Genomic DNA, 21,800 nt, shown 5'->3' with positions numbered 1-21,800 from the left:
ATAAACTAAATATTCTCTACTTAATACCAATGATCTAAAATTAAAAATAACCCAAAATTGAGACAGAGACCTAAATTCAATTTAAAAAAATTATAGTCTTTATTCTTACTAAATGCTAAGCGAAAATTTTGCGAAAAGATTTATGCTGCTCTGTAAATTATACATGATTTTTATAGTAACTTGCTATTAACCTAGGTTTATTTCAGTTCATTACAATTTACCATATTATATGCTAGCTCATAATATCATACAACTTCCTTGTTTGATAAAAAAGATAACAGCACAAGCAAGCAGCTTGTGCTGTTATCTTTTTTATCAAAAAAATATGAGTAAATTATTTTACATCTGGAAACTAAAACTAGATTATGACACAAATATATTGTGGCTGATATATTTTACTGTATAACTTAGATTCTCTTCTCATTTTAAAAGCTTAGCGTATTTATGATATCTTAGCTCAGCGATGTCAAGCATGTGCAAAAGTGGTAAATCAAGTCCTCCAAGTCATTTAGTCCTTTCAGAATGCAAATAAAATTCTATTTTTCTTTGATTCAGGTGCTGAACTCCGATGCCGAAGACGAATCGGAGATATATGCAGCGAAATTACTGGAAGTCATGGTGCTTCAGTGCGCTGGGAAGATAGATAATTGTCTACCATCATTTGTGGAGCTTGTACTCAATAGGTTGACCAGAAAAGTAAAGACCTCTGAACTCAGGACCATGCTGCTTCAGGTAATAAATCAAATATTAAGATTTGATATATTGCCTTAGATGACCTAGTTAAGAATCCAAAGAACTTCATCACATAGTTCATGTTCAATTTCTTGTTCATTATTTTCATTAAAAATATTCATTATTTGGTATATGTGTGTGGGTGTGTGTACTTAGATATGCCCATACCACTGCATAGATCTTATACTCGAAACTTTTATACTTTTAACAATTAAACAAAGAACAATTGACTGAAACATTAACATTCACTTGAAACAGGTCCTCATAGCTATCCTGTACAGCAATCCTCAATTGCTGTTTTCTATCCTGGACAAGCTTCAGGAGGCGGTGCCTAATGCGTCCATTACCCAGCATTTCATAAAACAATGGATCCACGATACTGACTGTTTCATGGGGTAAGTGTACCTTTCATTTGTAACCTTCATAGAATTATAAGATCCAAAAACCATATCAATTGTAGCTTTTTATTATTGTTTGCAAAATAGCATTTATATACATACTCACTGGCATTTTTTCTAAAACATGTAGTGTCTGAGAAATGATTCAGTTATGCAAATGGCTGATGTAAGTAAATTATAAAATTCAAAATAGTTTAAAAATATAAAATAAATAAATAATATAATATGATAAAAATAATATGTAGAAGCAAATCATATTTGTTTTATAAAAGCTACAACATTTGGGTCTTGATCAATTTCAAGATTATAACCAGTGGTGGGAAATATATTTTATTACTAACTGTACTGTACCCTGGTCCATGATGTCAATACCACTGTTCAGTGCTTAGACAGGCTTTAAAACTCAAACAAATTGAACTGACAATTATGTCATCCATCAATTTGCCAGCTGAGCAATACAGCATTACGATTTCAGATACGCAGATTCGTTGCGAACTGGTTTGTTGTTTTTTTTTTCAATTAGATCATGGATTATTAAAATACGCATCTCATTTGATTGAACCTACTCAAAAATTAAACATTTTATATGAAAACCAAAAATACAAAAAAAGTATAATGTCAATTAATTTCATAAACACTTAATTTTATTAAATATTATATTAAAATTAAAATGAGCGAAAGAGGCACATGGTAAAAATATTACATTACACACTTGATTTATTTATTTCAAATAACTTATTTAAATGTTTGCTATTTGTAAAATAGAGTGAAGTAACCCATAAACAAAGCCCTTCACAGTGGGTTATGATTTCAACCCAGTGGTATATTCTGCAAAGCACTACTCTTGCTAGGCTTAGTGTAATTAAATTCTCTGACGTTGAGCCCCTGATCTCACCCACCCCTCTGTGAGAAGCTGGAATAGCCCTTTACTAGTGAATAGGTAGGGGAAAAAACAGTTCCGGGATTTTTTTATTGCACCATTAACAAAATGTCTATTTCATGTTTGGCGATATTTCCAGCCAATTGTGGATGATTTACTTGCTTATAATGAAAAAGTATGACCAGCCAATGCAATTGAAATTTTTAAAATCATGCAATTATTAGAATTTGTTTGAACAACATAGATTGTATTGGCTTTTAGGAAATAGTATAATTAATATTTTTTTGTTATTGTGTATTCATTTCTGAAACAATAAAATTGCAATACTTAATGGAAAGTATCAGGAGTGCTACTATGTTGATGTGAATGTGTCCATAATTACAGTTAGGTACTTGTAAAAGTTTTGTTAAGGCCATCTTTCAAAATCGCAAGTTGGTCTCAACTACTCTAGCAAATCGAAATTACAAAAAAGAAACCTTTAACCCTTACGCTACTACTACGGCCACAAAACGCTGTCTGCCGTAGCGAAAAGGTTAACGATCACTCTTAGGTTATCAATGTCCATTGCGATAGACACATTTTACAATTTCGATTGTGTAACCAAAATCTTGCACAAATTTTCTATCTTACTATATTCCTCTATATAATTACGATTCAAGTTACACAAATTATTTTATCGAAAATTTAAAAGACAATATGTTTTTTTTAAATAATGCTTAAAAGACATTCTAATCAAATAGCAAAATGACTGGAGAGATACTGCAATACTTATACGCAATATATCTAAGGTGATTTTATACTGAGATATTTTTTTCTGCTTCATGCTACAGATATGGTCCTTTTTACAGGTAGTTTCCATTCATTACTTGATGAGAAAAATCATCATCATCCATTTCATTAAAGAAAACATATAAGTGCCCATTTCACATCCTGGTTAAGATCTGAAAAAAAATGTAAATACAGTAAATAGCCTTTGACACTTCATAAGTATGTTTACACAAAGTACAGCATGCAGCATTTCCTTAAATTAAAATTGGAACCTTATTTTTTTTATAAGTTCTCATACAACAATATATTTTATCGGAAGGTTGTGAAAAGGGCATTATCTCATTTCATCAGCTATCAAGGAATATATTTTTCACTATATTTGTATGTCAGTAGGCTGTTTGGTTGTTTCTGCTTTAATAAAAGTTGGTTTATTTAGAACGTAGACTTTACATGTATTTAACAATAGGATTCATTATGAAACAATATTTTAAGAATACGTCAAGCTCCCTCCGTTTTTTGAAATTGCTAACTGATTAGGCATTAGAAAAATTTAAGGTTTTAAAACTTCCCACGGAAATCGCAATTCTACGGAACTGTCTCTACGCGCCTTTGGCTCGATTTATTTTGATGAATTTATTAGTAGTCTTTCATATACTTTATTTGTCACTGTTCACATAAACTTTATGAGTAGTTAATATATTGATAAAGTTTGTTGTTATGTTTGTTATTATTTGCTGTTGCCAGTTGTCTTGTTTGTGCCTATTAAATAAACAATAATATGAAATCTTATGAGATTTTACAATTTACTAATGAACTTAAAATAAATTAATATAAAATAAATATGAATGTTGACTCAGTTTTAATTATTATTATCAAATAGTTCCTTTACCAAGTTCAAACTAGTAAGATATCAAGAATACTTTGAATAGTGGTAATGGAGGAAGTTACTTGAAACCATTCCTGCAATTTATTGTTGAACAGAAAACATCCACATTTTAAATTGGCAAATAACACTTTAATATATGTGTTTATTTAGTGTCAAATACTTGAAACAGCAAGGAAATAAGAAAGCTACTAACAGCTATCAAAAAAAGCCAGTTGACAACTGAAGGCATTTATTTCGGTAGAAAGTTATGAATTAAAGAGCTAGAGAATGGAGATAACTAGTTTTCAGATTAAGAGCCCCTGTAAAACAGTTAAATACATGCAAAGGTACAAAAAAATGTAAAGTATTTGATTATTGATGTTGTAATCTTACTTGGTATATACCTTAAAATTAGTCTCTATGTGTCGCACGATTACAGCAATCGCGCTAATGTCGTTTAATTTGAATTATTAACATCGTAATTGTAGGATAATAATTTCAATTTCACTTTGATTTATTATAACTATGCTGCATTCACGCGACACAAGTTACTAAGTGTAGGTGCTCTAAATGTAAAAAATAATAATGACGAAAACAGATAATAACGAGTGTTTCCTTCAGGCTTCATGACAGAAAACTTTGCGTGCTCGGCATTTGCACACTACTGGACATGGGCCCTCAGCGACCCAACCTAGATGAGTTCATTCCTAAGCTGCTGCCGTCCTGTTTGGTGCTGTTTGATGGTTTGAAACGAGCTTACGAAAGCCGAGCCGAGGCTGATGATGATTCATCTTCAGAGGAAGATGACCAGGATCTTGATGAAGGTGAGTAGATAATTTATTAGTTCATCAACACTTGTATGGATTAGTGTGTATCGCAATTGTGACCTCAATATTATATGCCAAGGTAGAAAGATACATTTGTTTTAGTCAAATGTTTTCCGAACCTGTCTACTCACATTCAATGAAATTAAGAGATTTTCACTATAAGTAAGCTGCATAAAACATATCCCGGAACTTGATTTTTTTAATTGTTAAGATGAGTAAACGAGTTCATGGCTCACTTGGTGTTAAGTGGTCACCAGAGATTATAGACATCAACAACTTTTTGTCACCATTCATTCACCTTGAGACATGAGTTCTATGTCTCAGTTTTTACAGTACAACGACTGCCCCATCTTCAAACCGAAACGCATCACTGCTTCACGGCAGAAAACGACGGAGTGGTGGTACCTACCCGTGCGAGCCCACAATACCCTCTACCACTAGTAATTATGCATATTATAATATTTGCGGGTTTGATTTTTATTACATGATAGTAATCCTTCGCCGTGGAAGTATTTCGTGAACATCTGTTGTATTGTAAGTACGTATTTTATCAGGAACATTGGTTTCAAACGCCGGCACCATCGTATCGCTGGATACGAATGCACTGGGCGTCTTATCTCATAGGCCCGACGACTTCACTTTATTACGACGATTAGTAACACTATCTTTTTTAATTGTACTGTTTTTAATATAGAGACCTTGTCGAGTGACGAAGACGACATCCAGGAAATGAGCCACGAGTACCTGGAAACGCTCGCCCGCATGGCAGTAAAAACTAGCAATCAGCAGGGTGTCGAGATGACTGCCAAAATTGAAGATTACTATGACAGCGATGACGTGAGTCAATTGGTACATACATCGGAACTACTAACAATTAACAATTCTGTGTGCATTATTGCATGGTGTAGATTGTAGATGCACTAACGAACATTCCCTGTATATTATTAACCCCTTCAAGATTATGACTACGGCAACATCATATAATATGAATCACATGTGTACATAGTATATAATAATATACAGTACTAGCTGTACCCGACCGCTTCGCTGGGCATTTAAAATTAAAATTATTATTTCTCACCCCCACAAAGATTCTCATCATTAACGCCCTCGCAACTGGTGTAGGGAGTCCAACACTTATATAAATATTAGCCTATCCATTAAGTACACGTATTTTCTACATGGATACCAAGTTTCAAGTCAATCGGATGCATGGTTCAGTAGTTATAACAGAACATCCGTAAAAACCACTAAAGATTTATATATTAGTATAGATAAAGAAAACAATGTGTAATTAATAAAGGCTTAAAACGTTTTGTAAACTATTTGTTTCCAGTGCATGAATTATTCATTGCAAGGGAAAACATGACTTTCTGACCATTGGTATATGCCATATGTAATACTAGTGCCAATTATTCACAAACAGATTTGGTTACTTTTAATTTCTCGCCTCATAAAAGCGACCGAAGTCGAATGATTGAAAACAATAATTATTGAATTTGCTTTGAAAATAAAAGTTGACAAATACTGACAATGCAGTCTAGCAAACTTATAATGAAATTAAAACATATTAGTAATACTCACATATCGTTTTTCGCATTTTATACATATTTAAATACCAGTCTGCCTAAGTGCGTTATGTTTCTCCTCAACCGTAGTTATTCTGTAGCCCGTGCACTGTAGAATTAAATGTATATTAAATTAGACAGAGAAGTTATTGTTTCTTACAAAATAAGAAGTTTATTTTGCTTTACAGTCACTTTATCTGTACCTGGCTCTGTATTAATATGATTTTGTTTCACCATAATGGTCTTCTTATGAATGTGATGATAATTCAAAAGTGTTATTACAAATGTAATGTAAACATGAACTCGGGAAAACAAATTCGTTTTTCGTTAAACCACCTTATACTCACCACCCTACCCGTTTCTGCCGTGAAGCAGTAATGCGTTTCGGATTGAAGACTGGGGCAGCCGTTGTAACTATACTGAGACCTTAAAACTTGTATCTCGAGATGGGTGGCGGCATTTACGTTTTAGATGTCTATTGGCTCCGGTAACCACTTAACACCAGGTGGGCTGTGGTGAGCTCGTCCACACATCTATGCAATAAAAAATAATACGTGTTACTTACAAAATATCATGAATACTTTTTTATTTTCATTTATAGGATAGGTAAAATATTATTTTAAAATATATAATAGATATTAAACTAATCTTGCGTTTTTTTTATTAAATTTTTAATAATAACGAGGGATTTTGAATTATTTATGTATTTTTATCAAGTGAAGACAAAAATGAAATCATAAAAAAATTATGTGTAAATCTACAGTTTAACTCTTTAACTACAGCTTAACTCGAGCTAGGCCATAAGTTTGTTCACCTATCTATGCAATATGTACATATGAAATAGAAAATGGTATTCAATTTTATTTGTTTGTATTGCAGGACGATGACGACTACGAACCGGAGGATGCTGCCATTGAATGCTACACAACACCCCTCGACGACAGGGACTGTCCTGTCGATGAGTACGTTAAATTCAAGACCACGCTCTCCGGTATGTATTTAAATGTAATGTTATAAGCCGCCCGTCTCACACTGAAGCATGCCATTGCAGTCGTAAATATTAAATATTGAGACACTAGACCTCACTAGTCTCAAAGTGGCAAAATTAATAATGTGATGTCTGAGTTCAGGTAACCACTTTTCAATCACGGTCATTTAAGGCTGTGGGATCCATGAAGATAATATACTGACCTAAAGTTTTAAAATTGGATTTGGTTCATAGTTGTAAATTATTATGATTATTTACAACTTTATACAAGAAGATAGGCAGACGCGTTTTGTTTAGGGTCCTAAAGAGACCAAGAACTTTGCAAATTCCAATATATTTCTAATTATCAAAGCCCATCACAAGATACGTCTTTAAACTGCTTAAAACTTTAGTCATGTTAGATATTCTATTTAAAAAATTTAAGAATTAAGCTTTGATACTCTTTTTTAAGTGAGTCTTTAAATTTACTGCTTTAATTTAACTTGTGTTATTTATTTATACAGCTTTATCGAGCACCGAGCCTGCTTTGTATCACGCATTAACTAGTGTGCTCAGTGAAGACCAAAAGAAGCAACTGAGTGCTGTGTTTGTGCTCGCTGACCAGCGTAAGGCCCAGATGGACAGCAGACGCATTGAACAGAGTGGAGGTAACAATCACTTTATTATTTATCTTATGTACAAGTTTAATAAGAGCACACATTCGCACAAAGGAATCACTTTAAAGGATCACTTTATTGCATACTTAAGATTGAGGTTTTGATGAGTAAGGTATGAAAAAAAAATACTAAGCTGCTATTACTACTACCATTACAGCCACTATCTTCCCCGGCATATATGTATTGGAAGCTTACATTAGGCATGTGATTGTCTGTGTGTGAAAACAAGGCTGATTCTCCCCGAATACTTGTATCGAACAATCAATCAAACTTTATTAGCTAAAACACGGCTTACAAATTTGTTGATAGTTATTAGAACAGCGTGTTTCTATCAGGTGGACGTGCAAATATTATTCAGTCAGTAAATATATTAATTAATTCAAATATCAAACAACAAAATAAATTAATTGAATTGATTGATAAAACTCCCGATGATGGAGTTTTTATTAAAATTAAAATTATTTATTTTAGAAACCAGTACATACGTGTAACAGAGTCATTGAAATGATATTAAAATTACCATTTCAATATCATCAATTAAAAATAGAAATAAGAAAATTAATTTATACGGATTCCCATAGGTTTTTTGTATAGGGGTTCAATACAACTAAGTAAATAATTTGTTGCAGGTTACTCGTTCACGGTGCCAGCTCAGGTGCCAACGACATTCAAGTTCGGATCTTAAATTCGCCTGCACTGGGGGACTAACAAAATTATAGTAACATTCATCATCAAATGATTATCACCATAAGTTTATTTTCTGTTCGCTGTACAAAAGTCAACATTGGTTTTTATTATACGCAATTTGGCTTATGTTCAAGCGATTATAGAATTTTAAACTTAAACCCATTCACGAAAGGCTCTCATATCACGTTTACGATGTAAGAAAACAAATGGAAATGATATTTTTATTTAATTATTTTTTTCCGCTTATGTATGTATGCTTGTAGAGCCTGTATTTTTAGATCAAATATACATTTTATGAAACTGACGCAACACTTTCTTTCGATATCTATAATTTTATGACATTTAAGTTAAACGGTTTTATATGTTTTAGTTACTGAGTATGCTGTTTTTGTTTGTGGTAAATGTTCACCGTTTGTTTTGACAGACCTGTAGGCATTTTAGCGTATGCAACTAACTAAATCCATTCGTTTTTGTTTTTAATTATGAATATAGTCTAGCAAACACAATTGGAGTGGTGGTTCAGTACCGGTTGGCTTCACTGGAAGTCTGGCATTGGATCTCAGATTTTTTGTGTATTTGTTTTTTTTGTTTATTTGTCCAATGTACCATTGTTAAGTTTAGAAAAAATGATTATATTTTATGTCGACGTTGTTTCGGACTGCTTAAAGCCGCTTGGACGCCGATGCTGAAATACTAACTAGTGTGAAAAATTCGACCTTTTTTTAGTCCGATAAAAAAATTCACTCCAGTATATTTTTGTCGTCAAAATTCTTATTTAAATGACATTTTTTACTAATAAAATAGAACGTTTGTTTGGTTATTATATACCGAAGAGAATGAACGTGAATTTTTTTAAATCGAGTGATATCGATCGAAAGTGATTTTTATAAAAGTGTGTAAACTTCTTTTTATTCGTATTGTTTTTATGAATAGCCGAAATGAATCTAGATTATTATTTTTTAATTTATTTGCGCTACAAACTTGATGCATTTGAAATTGCTTTTTTTTTGTGTCGAATAATACAATTTTTTTTATCCAAATAATAATAATATGTTTACCGGAAAGAGTGAAGTATTGAAATCATATTCATTAATTAAATTTAAGTATCAATACGACCGTGTTTCAAATGATATGTTTAATTCACGGTTCTAGGCGATGGACATTGAATTTATGCATTAAAAAAAATCACATGTTCTTTCCTAAAGCGACAAATATTAGTGTTGCCACTATTTTTCTATCTAAGATTAGTGTTAAGGTTTTGCATTGATCATTGGTTTATGAAATCTATGATGCGTTACATTTGTTTAGAATAATTCTTGTCAACTGTACAAGTGGCAACGCCTAACTCAGCTTTGACGATATTTAACAGAAGTTGTCAATAAATTCATAGTCTATAAATATAACCAGTTTCGACTAGTTACTACATTGCATCCAATATTTTATTATTTATTGGTGAGAAGCAACTTTTATTATTCGCATCATAATAATTTAAAAATGTTAGATGTTAATGGAATTTATTGTATCACAATGAATATTATTCGATAATTATTTACCCGTATAATACATATTATTAAAATACAATTTCGTGGAGATTGTAAAGGATTGTGATCTTTAAGATGGGGGAATATACAGAAACTTGGTGTTGAAATGTATCACGATAATATTAGTGTTTTACTTTCACTAAATGTTGAATAAAGAAAATATGTCTAGGAAAAAAAATGCATGTGTCTTTGATGTTCGTTGTCTGTACAATAGGTTTATTTCCGAAAAAATTTCGGGTGTTTAGAAATGTTGATGCACAACACGGAAGGCTGCCTACACCCGACTGAAGTGGCACTACGCGATTAAGAATGCGACAGCAGCTGAAGAAGTTCACTAGGATGTCTATTATTTTTAAAGTGTTCACTGTAAATAAATTAGTAAAAGAGTTGATAATTATAATAATTGGCGCTATACCGTAAAGCTCTGGCCACCTGTGTGCTTAGTGCGAGTTTCTTAACGTTCTCGATAGCGTAAAAGTTACCTAATTTTGTATGCAGTTGGAACAGCGCCCCTAGCGGCAAACGTACGCAAACGAACCCATTCCATACAAATATGAGGTAACTTTCACGATATCGAGAACGTTAAAAACTCACACTAAGCACACTTGTCTCCACCGTAACGCCTAAATTGCATTGTGATCTGATAAACATAAATGCGTCAAGCATCAAGACTATGACGGGCCAAGCTCATAATTCTATATTTTTGTTACTATAATAGTAGTTGTTAATAACGTTTTAATCACACTATCGAATATAAATAAAATTTACCGCATTGATGTTACAAAAAAAAAATCCTTAAAAATCACAGTATCGATGTTAGTTTGTTACGTAAATGATATAAATAGAGAAAAATATTAATGTGATGATTAAATTAAATCTATGTATGTGACAAAGTTTTCAATGTAACGAATTTTTTTATTTTATTGTAATACTATTAATGATTGTTCAATTTCTTTCCGTTACCAGAAAATGGATCGTCGTGAATTATTTCTATTGTCTGTATCGAAGCTTAGATTGACCCTGTACACTATTAAAATATTAATGTGTATTTTATAAATTGCCGTTTTATTTAATAACTCTTTAATTAATAAATAAAAAAAAGAGGCTGTAAGTTTTTTCACCAAATGTGTATTCATTATGTTGTGAAAATGAAATAATTCAGTCCGCTTAGTGCCTTAGTGGTATGAACTTATTCGAAGTCCAAAAGTGATGTTATATTATTACATGTTGAACTTAATTTGATAATGGTGTAAATGTTGGTGGTAGGACCTCTTGTGAATGTGCACGGTTGGGTGCCACCACCCTGCCTATTTCTGCCGCGAAGCAGTAAAGCGTTTCGGTTTAAAGGATGGGGCCGCCGTTGTAACTATACTGAGACCTTAGAACTTATATCTCAAGGGGGATGGCGCATTTACATTGTACATGTCTATGGACTCCGGTGACCACTTAACACCAGGTGGGCTGTAAGCTCGTCCACCCATGTAAAGCAATAAAAGAAATGGTTGCTGAACACGCTTTCTTGAGGACCGAGAACTTTTTTGAAGACATCCCATATTAAAAGCCCAAACGCCCGGATTGAGAGTTTTCTTGATAGAAAGTATGTACGTAAAAAGTTTTTTAATTAATTTATTGCGTAGACAATTGAATGAAGTAATGGCCCGATTGGTGTTAAGTGACCACCGGAATCCATTAACAACGTGAATGCCACACTCCAGACTTAAGTCTAGCAGAAGTCTCAATTGTATGGTGATTACGCCAGTTATATATTTTGGAGATTTAATTCTTATTACAAAACTTTATTCCTCTATTGTAGAATTCTGACGTGTAAATTTGTTATGTACGTATTTCATTAGAAGAAAAAATCATGTTCAAAGATTCCGTTACAAACATACATACATACGTCTGAAGCTAATAAAAGCGTATTAAAATGGGGCCTATCTACAGGATTCGAACACCGCCCTAGCCGCAACGCTATTCGGTATTCTGAGATATAAACTGAGAATATGTATTTTCTTTTTACGATTCGTATATTTATACAGTGATTCCAGAAATGTTATGATTCATGTCATACCCGCACATTAAAATTGCTTGTTATTACGAACGAAACTCATTTTCAAGCCTGTTTTCTATATATCGAAGGGTGAAAGGCAATTTGGTTTAAGGGACAACCTTGCAACTATACAAGAGAGGTATAAAAGTTTAAAAATTCAATCATTCAATATCAGACCAAAAAAACTTCTTCGGCTATTTGAATGGAGGAGCAATCTTAATTAAAGTTCAATTAAAAACGTCGAACTGTTGATGCTAATATACTAAATAAAACGCACATTTAATTACAAAGTTAAGCATTGCGTATTAAGCGAAATGTCGCCTAAACCAAATAGACTTACACCCCTCGATATTGCATTCGCATCAAATATCCCGAAACGACAATCTATTTTGAAAATAACAACATCGTTTCCGAGAAAAAACATCACTAACGTAAGATATAAAGTTCCAAAACAACCGTTGTATACCAACAGAGTTTTAGAATCTTAAAATACATACGTTGCTATGTCTAGAGTATATTAAAGTACCGTCCTCATACGCCGGCCGATAATGTGCCACTACGAAATTCAATCTATAAATAGGCATCATTGTGTCTACTGTCTAGACTAAACAAGATATCCGCCCAGACGGGTCGATACGACCTAACGGTACTTATATAAGTATACTATACGTATCAAAGGGGATCAAAGGTCTCGATTCGCATTATAAGGATAAATAATTAACCGCTAGCGTGTAGCGGGTTTTCAACTTCGTAAAATGACTAGATTTTTAAGTATTTCCACGACTATAATTGTTAATTTATTATGAATTTAGAATTTCATAAAACGCGCAAACGAAAACTTTTTAGTTTTAAGCCAGACAAAGGTTTTTAAAACCATTTTTGAAAACGGATTCTCTGATTTAGAGAAGTTTCAAATAAATAAAATCTTAAATTTCTTAACTAATTTATAGGAACTACTTTTACTCAAGGAATCGTCCTATAACATACATCACGCATTTTATACTTCTAGCTAGTCTGTTATTCTACATTGATTTTTATCAATTGTAACTCCATAATGTTAAATATCTAGGAATTAATGAAGATTAATATTTGCTTGGTCTACGCTACCACTGCGCTATCAATGGACATTTTCTACAAACTAGAAGTATAGGTAGAAACTAGGGTGCTACGAATTAGATCTACAGGTTGAAACTATATCCTGTGAATTTAAATAATATAATTCAATCTTCCACCTTATGCCCTTCTATGAACATTGTATAAAGTTGTTATAACTATGCTTCAGCAATAACCACACCAAGCTGTCCGTGCGCTCGTACACCCATCTTAGAAATAAATGAGTGCTATTACTTGTATCCCTAATTCACATCGTAAACTTTGATAGTACTGGTTGCCCGGATGGTACAATCAGTCGCCTCCTGTAGAAATATCGAACAACCTTGCGTCAACAGTTTTGCTATATTTGTTTTATTCGAAAATAAATCACTACTCAATTGATATTTTAGTTTAAAAACATAAAATGCTGTCCTTTTTAAAATGTGAGAAATTAAAAAATTTAATTTGAAAACTTTTTCACATTTGCCATCTATCTATAATTATATAAATCTACAGTGGTTTTTACGGATGTTCCGTTAAAAGTACTGAACCATGCATGCGATTGACTTGAAACTTGGTATCCATGTAGAAAATACATGCACTTAATGGATAGGCTAATATTTATATGAGTGTTGGACTCCCTACACCAGTTGCGGAGGCTTTAATGATGAGAATCTTTGTGGGGGTGATAAATAATAATGTTAATTTTAAATGCCCAGCGAAGCGGACGGGTACAGCTAGTATTGTATAAGAATTCCCTGTTCGATACTTCATGTTCGTTTTGCATGCGTTATGAATGCACACGATTACTAATTTGCGACAATGTGCAATTTCTTCAATCGTTTAACCAACAATCAAAGGCAATTCGCATCGATGAAAGTCAATTTATATGAAAACTGACTGCTACCCGCAACTTCGCCCGCGTATTTCATGTAGTTTTTCTAAAAACATTAAATCAGCTTCGTGTGGAAATGAGATTTTTTTTCGAAATAAAAGGTAGTTAGTCACTCTATTACTATTACACATATGTCACTCTCTTGACCTAAAACTATCACTTTAAAAAAACAACGTCAATCCGTTGCTTCGTTTCGATTAGAAAGAAGGATAAACAAACACACTTTCAGATTTATAATATTATTTATAATATATATCGACCGTTTTGCAATCAGTCCACGTGATCATATTCTCCCTTCTGCACGCGGTACAACTACGAACATGTCACGCATACATAAAAACAACATCTATAAAATGTATAATACGTACGGAAATAAAATTCTTGTTTATTAGACAGAAATATTTATTAAGTTTCTAATACAGCAATCCAGTTACATCACCACCACCATATTTGGATACATTAAATGATACAATTTGAAAAACATCGTCTTTTTTGGTAAAACTTAGGGAGTGCCAAAAAAATTAGTGAGTAATTGAGGAGTACTTATTACTCCGGAAGGTTAAAAAACCATTATATCGAAACTTTAATGTTTGAACATAATACTTAATTGCCACTCCCCGGTAGACAGAAAATAAATAGGTATTTAGTTTTTAATTGATTCTTTATCATGGTTCTTTGAACCCCGAACTATCTAAATACTAAAACATAATAATAAAACATTAAATGCCCCTGAATTCTTAAATACTAATAGTAATAAAAACACATCGAATATAGAGACCAAGTTTTATGACTTTATCTGTCTTAACGATTAATTCGATTGGTATAAGCGGCGCTCCATAAAATGAAGACAATCCTGCAATAAAAATGGCTGCTCTTGGCGGTTCAATCTTGATTATTATACATATGTCATGGCCGAAATAGACGAACCCGCTCGCGGTTGACTAGATGAAAAGTGGTCACTGCCGTCTTTGAACATATGGGCATTAGTGCGAGCATTAACATTACGCCGCCGCCCTCCATTTGAAGGAGAATTTGTTTTTTGTCTACCGTCTGTTCTAGTTATAGCACTTATACATATTACTGGTTTATCCTCATCTATGGAAAACTCCGCATTTAACTTATAAATATCTATAGAGTAGATCTTTATTGCACACAAAAAAAAATACAAACTATTAGACGACAAAAGTACAATATGCAGTCTTAACGCTAAAAGAGAACACTGAAAGATAACCTTCGACTGAAAATAGGGGTTTTAAAAGTAGGCAGCACATACTTAGGGTCTGAAGTTTTCTGGGATACATTTAATAACTACGGGATATTCTTTCATGATACCAATTTAAGAATCACATCCACATCACAAGAATCAAAACATTTTCAAAATTACCGTCATTTCATTAAAATAATTTTCAATATATATAAATTTCGAAAGTCCTTAACTGGATAGCAAATAGGTCCGATTATAGGACCGTGTTCAATTAAGTTTAATAGAAGGGTGGGGTTGTTGTGGGGTGAGCCAGACAAATCGATTTCAGCCGGGCCGAACAAAGTTCCGAGAGAAGCGTGAGATGGGGCCTATCAGCGTACACTGCGCATGGCAGGATGACCGCACGATCGATCTGTCTACAATTCATATGAAGATCGCTAAAAGGAATTTCCGATACAATTAATTAAATGTATGCACCGTCATAGCCTGATTAATTTACCTACAGATATTGGATTTAAACCCTCAATTTTTTCGTTGTATATAGCCTTAGTTGAACACGGTAATAGATGTATGTACATTATATTATTATATATGTATATTACAAATTACGACTTCGTATTTTTTTATATTTCAATAAACTATAATCGTCTTTTCCACCTAGCAGGCCTATTTTTCCAACAACATTCAATACACCATTCGTTTTTGCGACATCAGTCTTATTATAATTAAAAATTACGAATAAAAAGCGTGTTTGTTGTAATCGCTTTTCTTTCAATAATCACGTCCGAAAATTCTGATCAAGTCATCGTCGAAAACTTTAAAACCTACATACTAGTAGAATTATTATTAAATTTAAACATAGTGAATAGTTACGAGATATTAGTCAATATATATGTAATTTTATTTATATATAAATACATATATATTTCTTATGATTTACGAATGCCGGATAAGTCAACGGCCTTAAATTTTTGCCACTATCAATTAACTTACAAACTAATGATTTCATTAGAAAAGGGCTGACAGATCAGAGAAAGAACATGTATATAGGACAGATTTACTTACAACACCATTACTCAATTACCGTCTCATTTCGAACACACCAGTGTGCTTAGTGCGAGTTTATTAACGTTCTCGATAGCGTAAAAGTTAGCTCGTGTTTGTATGGAGTGGGATCGTTTGCGTACGTTTGCCGCTAGGGATACTGTTGCAACTGTATACATAATTGGCTTAACTTTTACGCTATGGAGAACGTTAAGAAACTCGCAATAAGCATACAGATTAATAATAAATATTATTGATCGATTCAGGGAGCTTAATTGGAATACATTGAAAGGAATAAACGGAATGCGTTCAGTTCATTCCAATTAAGTCCGACCGAGGGTAAGAGCGGGTGATTGTCACCTCGGAATTAAGATGCAATCGAAACAAGACAGTAATTCAGTTAAAACGGAATTTGAGTGTAGAGAACACAACACATACCTACCCTAGTCTCAGAACATTTGTTCATTCTTGACCAGTACATACTACTTCTGTTATCACATGCGCGAGTTTTGTCCGTGTACTTTTTATCGTACATTTGCTATTTTATGTATACTTATTTTACGAATAACCGGAATATAAATCGAACTTACCTAATATAATTTTTTTTATATAATTTTATTACCTCTATTCGTAGTCTACGTTTAGTCCAAAGACAAGGAAATTTACGAATTGTTCCGTGTGTGTTTGAAGGCCGATGATATGACATAACAAAAAAAAAAACCAATATATTGACTTTGACGTGGTTGTGTAGTGAGCAGAGTCATGCTAAAGGACGATCGAAGATTTCGTCTTCAGAAAAATGTAATTAACCAAATTTCTAATTATTTTCGGAATACTTAAATAAAAGATCAGCACAGAGAGAGCGTAAAAGAAACGAAATGAAGATATATTATAACAAATTGTAACTAACACTTATACTATTATATTTGGAATTGAGCAAATTTAGGTGTGCGTAATATAGTTTTATTCTATTAGAGATAATACTAAAAAATATATTTAAATAATTAAACAAATGTACCAGAGTCAACTAAATACTTCAGACTTCATGTTTATTATTAGGATTAAAATTAAAGTAATAATTAATAATAAAGTATTTGGACTAAAGTAGACCGACTTTCTTCTTAAGATTAACATCAAAGAACTCTAATTCTTCGGCCACCCGGAGATGAGCCTCAGACTACCAACACAAAAGGAAAAATCCTCCACGTCCTCTTTAATTAAAATCAATTCACGTACGGAACACAAGTTTGAAAATAATTCGACAACATTTACTTAACCTATGACGACATATCAATCGAGAATCGTTAATAATATACACGTGTTAAGATAAACTTGTTTATTATATATATTCAGAACCACTGTTTTATTTATACGTATAACAGAAATAATTTGAATTTGAGAGTTCAATGTGGGGTGAATACGTTTAACATTTTGAGATATTTTAATTCGGACAGAAAGAGGAAAAGCGTTGTTGAATTTAAAGTACTTTTTAAAATTTATTGACCGTAAAATTCAGAAATTAGAAATCGCTCAATTAGATTCTCGATTGTTACATCACCAAAGTACCGATGCCAGTACAAAGCTGGACTATATAAAACTACTTGATTGAGGTAGTACTGTATCTTTCTTCATCATAACATTAAAAATCACCTGAACAACCGACTATTATATACATGAGATGGATGTCTCAAGCCGGTTATTACGTTGGTGAGGAACATAAATTACAAATATTCTCAAATTTTAGATAAATTTTAAATAATGATTATTTATATTAAAAAGTTGTAATTTGATCAGAGCGTCTACTCTCGTTATCAATGACGCGAAGACTACAAAATTTTACATTTTTAAGTACTATTAAAAGTTTATCTACTGGAATATATATATATGTATTTGCTTAGCTGAGGTGGCTTATGCAGGATGTGGGAAAAGTGTGGTGCTCAAAGGCACGCTATATTGCCATTACGAGATGAGTTGCCTGATTAATAAAATACTAAAAAAAATACTAAGAGTATTTAATTAATAGGATCACATTTTTGCCACTATCGGCTAGTATCCAGTCACTTCAATAATACTCAAGTGAATTCCTCCATTTCAGTATAACTTGACCAATTAAAGATTTTGAATACATCTGTTAAATATAACAGTAATATGCTGTATAATAATAGTATGGAATAAATGATTGACTTTTCATCATCACCAGAGCCGTCTCAGTTAAGCCATCATCTACACTTAAAGAGATGATTGAAATTCTTATATAAATATGACCACTTGTTTAAAGATGTGGTATCATTAATTACAAGATGCTTACGCTAAGATTAAGGGTTACATAGTTGAAGATTATATTCATGTAGTTTATAGGCTTAAATTCAATATCAATGAAAGAATATCCCGTTGATTAATTTGAGTTTGAATCTATGAACTATTTTAACAGCAATGGTGTAATAATTTGGAAAATTAAACAGATATTTTCAATTGATGATTTTGTAACATTACCATATAATGAAGATACAATTACATAATGTTTATGAATGTGATTACTTACGCCAATACAGTTAGAGTCATTTAAAACTAACATTTACCACAATTTAGTACCTTTGTGTTCATAGACACCAATCTTATTAAATAATTATTACTCATCTTAATCTAGGCCACTATTATAAAGGTAACGTCTCATATGGTTATATTGTTGGTATTGTGCCTGTTTGGCACTACTATTCTGTGCCTTTTTCTGCCGTAAATCAGTCATGCGTTCAAGCTTTAAGAGTGTAACAGATTTTCTACAATACAATTTAGATTTCGGCTTCCTTTCTCACAACAGCATTCACTTTGCAATATATATATAGGTTCTGGTAACTGCTTGGTACCGAGTGAGCAAAGCACTCAACCACCCTCCTGTTGGGATAATTTATAACAGTGTTCCCTTTCTTTTGTTTTATTGATTTTTTGCATTTCATGAAAACTTCTAACAAAGCTCTATAAGACTGGTCATAGATGTACTTTGACCATGAACAATAATGAACCTCAGTAATGGCAAAATATACTGGCAATATGACGATTGGTAAACTCCTGACATATTTCAATAGTTTTTTAGTTTCATGGTATCAGATGCCTCAGTCAAGCTGAATGAGCCTAAATTCTTAATTTTATAACAAAATATGTAGCTACTTGTAGCGAGCATGTATTCATCATTAATAATTGTTTCCAACACATCTTACATATCAAAGTTTTTAAATGCATACTGTATACATCAAAATTCTAAATACATCCTACATAGATACTTAATAATAGGACCGTTACCCAAAATATTCTCTAGAAGAGATACCGACAATTTTATGCCTTTTATATTGAAATATACTTAGATCTAGGAGAAAAAGTGGAAAAACACACAGAAACATAACTCATTAGCTGTGAGTTGAACTGCTAGTTTTAATAGATATAATAATAATTACCACATTATATGGCAATCCCTCTGAAGTAGTCGTAACGATTGCGTCGCTTGTCTTGCATCTGCCCTATCCTAGAAGCCAGCTCACTTTCACGGCATGCTCCACAGAAAGTACTTGTTACGACATGAAACGGACTTCGGTAGTACAAGTTTTGATCTTTTAATTTTTTGTTCTTCTTGTGGCACTTCACATGTAGATACACCTCTAGAATGAGGAGCAGAACACAGAAGAGCTCCGGAAAAATCATCACGGATGGAAAGAGCAGCATGCGGTGGCTAATGGGATTGGAGCCTGCGATTATGTTTTCCTTGAGTGCTTGAAACTTCTTTGTCTGACTCATTGGACCTTCTGGAAAATTCGGAGTCTCCATCGGTGGAATGGGCCGAGGTGTTCCAAAAAAGGACACCGTTGGATTATTAACCATCGGCTCGCCAGTTTCTTCGTTCACACCGTAAGTGACCAACTCGCCCGTCTCGTCGTCGAAGAAGAAGCCACGAGCAGTGGCCATCCTATAAAAATCAAAGCTTCGAAATGCGCAACACCTGATTTATTGATTTTATCCATCTAACTTAACTCTATCCAATAACGTACCTTATTTGCAACGCAGTCCAGTCTAAAAAGCTATGCAGCTTTTGGTATTTCTGCGCAGACGTACACTCACTAATAACTGAAACAAAACAATGAAATTGAACACAGAAACTCGACGGACAATTTTTTAAAACAACTTTCTGTCTGTATTGAGTATTCTCATACACAGAACACTATTACTTCTATTCTCATACTCCTAAACCACAGAAAGTCAAGCAATGATGTTTAGTTTTGTATTCTCTTACGGTGTATAATCTATGGTACGGTACATAGACTTATAAACTAATAGATTTTTAGATTTCATACTTCAGTGCGGTAGGTATACATTATAAAAATTTTATTGACAGTTGACTTTGATTTAGGATTCTTGCTTAGGATTTATGCTGGTTTTTGTAAAGACCTTACCTATTTATTTATTTATGACCAATGATCTGATAGACTTACCACATAGAATAGGATAACAAAGAGAATACTAAAATTAGCAAAAGAAATTACCTGCTCTTGTAGCTCATTTCTTTTCAGTGATAATGATTTCTGGGCAGAGTGAATGTGGGCATTCTAGCGTTGTCTAATCTCCTTGATGAACACTGGTACTGGAGCGAGATTTCAAGAATGGCTATGCAAATTTTTGTATGATTGTTAACATTTGAACTCCCGTTTTAACCACAAATAAATAAAACCAAATAGAACAAAGAAAGTACTCGACTAGATCGTCTCTAGCTGATTCCAGGCTCTGTAGATGCCATGCACCCGTAACTCTGGCTCTTTGCGCATGTCAAAGCTATCAATCAATAGATTTATTATAGCATACTGTAATGCGCACTGCAAGCCCCGGGAATCTGTCTGGAACTTATATATATATTAATATCACCTATCTTACTATATGCCCTAACACACTACATACTTGAGAATAATCTATCTAGATTCAAAGATTGTACCTACTTTACTTTACTGTATTGTCTATTAGGCCTAAAATGTACGGAACAAACACAAGATTTAGTTTTAAACGAAGAATTCTACATTTAATCTCATATTATAGAAACCGTCTGATACTTTAAACAAGCTTCAATACCTCAAAGCACAAGAGGTCTGCAAGTTTTTCCACAGTCAAAGTGATCATTGCATACTAATCATCCACGCAATTATTCGACTCTCGACATAATACTGAAGGCTAACAAAATCGATCGCTTTGATTAGTTTTGTTTCCTTTATAAAAATTTAGACACAAAGTCAAAGTCTCTCTATTGTATAACGGTGGTCTTATCCTTTAAATCAGAAAATAGGAGTGCATAGTTGTAGAAATTGGTGGTTTAATTGGGTCAATTTGTCTCATTTACATTCACAGTTATAAATTTATTTTTTCCTAAGCTAGGGAGAAATCTCCTAAGTTGGCATCATTGCTTAAATGGCTTGCTTCTTTTTTCTAAGTACCTATAGCATTTGGTGACTTTATATAGTCTATAATTATGAATATTTACATAACAGAATGTAATGAAGCTATAATATAAAACTTATAAATTGGGACGAAATTGAAGAAAATCAAATAAAATGAAACGAGATGAGATGTGATG

The 21,800-nt window shown here is 32.8% G+C and overlaps 1 protein-coding gene and 1 non-coding gene across 3 annotated transcripts in view; one reads left to right on the top strand and one right to left on the bottom strand.

The window, feature by feature from the left end:
- The window catches only part of LOC101736825 (importin-7), a 30,438-nt gene extending 19,471 nt beyond the window's left edge, over positions 1 to 10,967 (top strand). Inside the window, exons 8-14 of one of the 2 annotated variants that reach the window (XM_004932773.4) lie at positions 556 to 732; positions 991 to 1,127; positions 4,265 to 4,467; positions 5,165 to 5,307; positions 6,918 to 7,029; positions 7,530 to 7,673; positions 8,312 to 10,967. In XM_004932773.4, the coding sequence (XP_004932830.1) occupies positions 556 to 732; positions 991 to 1,127; positions 4,265 to 4,467; positions 5,165 to 5,307; positions 6,918 to 7,029; positions 7,530 to 7,673; positions 8,312 to 8,367 (972 nt within the window). In that variant the 3' untranslated portion in view covers positions 8,368 to 10,967. Of the gene's footprint in view, positions 1 to 555; positions 733 to 990; positions 1,128 to 4,264; positions 4,468 to 5,164; positions 5,320 to 6,917; positions 7,030 to 7,529; positions 7,674 to 8,311 lie in introns of both variants that reach the window. The other variant, XM_012696020.4, reaches the window with a different exon arrangement.
- A 3,358-nt stretch (positions 10,968 to 14,325) lies between these two features.
- LOC101736593 (uncharacterized) lies at positions 14,326 to 20,710 on the bottom strand. Its single transcript, XR_009974464.1, has 2 exons — positions 20,233 to 20,710; positions 14,326 to 20,150 (listed from the first exon to the last, which is right to left on the bottom strand). It is a non-coding gene; the product is annotated as an uncharacterized LOC101736593 (transcript).
- Positions 20,711 to 21,800: the final 1,090 nt, after the last annotated feature.

This window comes from Bombyx mori, chromosome 1, assembly GCF_030269925.1.
Source record: "Bombyx mori chromosome 1, ASM3026992v2".
Lineage (NCBI taxonomy): Eukaryota > Metazoa > Arthropoda > Insecta > Lepidoptera > Bombycidae > Bombyx > Bombyx mori.
The sequence above is the reverse complement of the archived record's forward strand: the minus strand, read 5'-3'. Positions and strand labels throughout refer to the sequence as shown.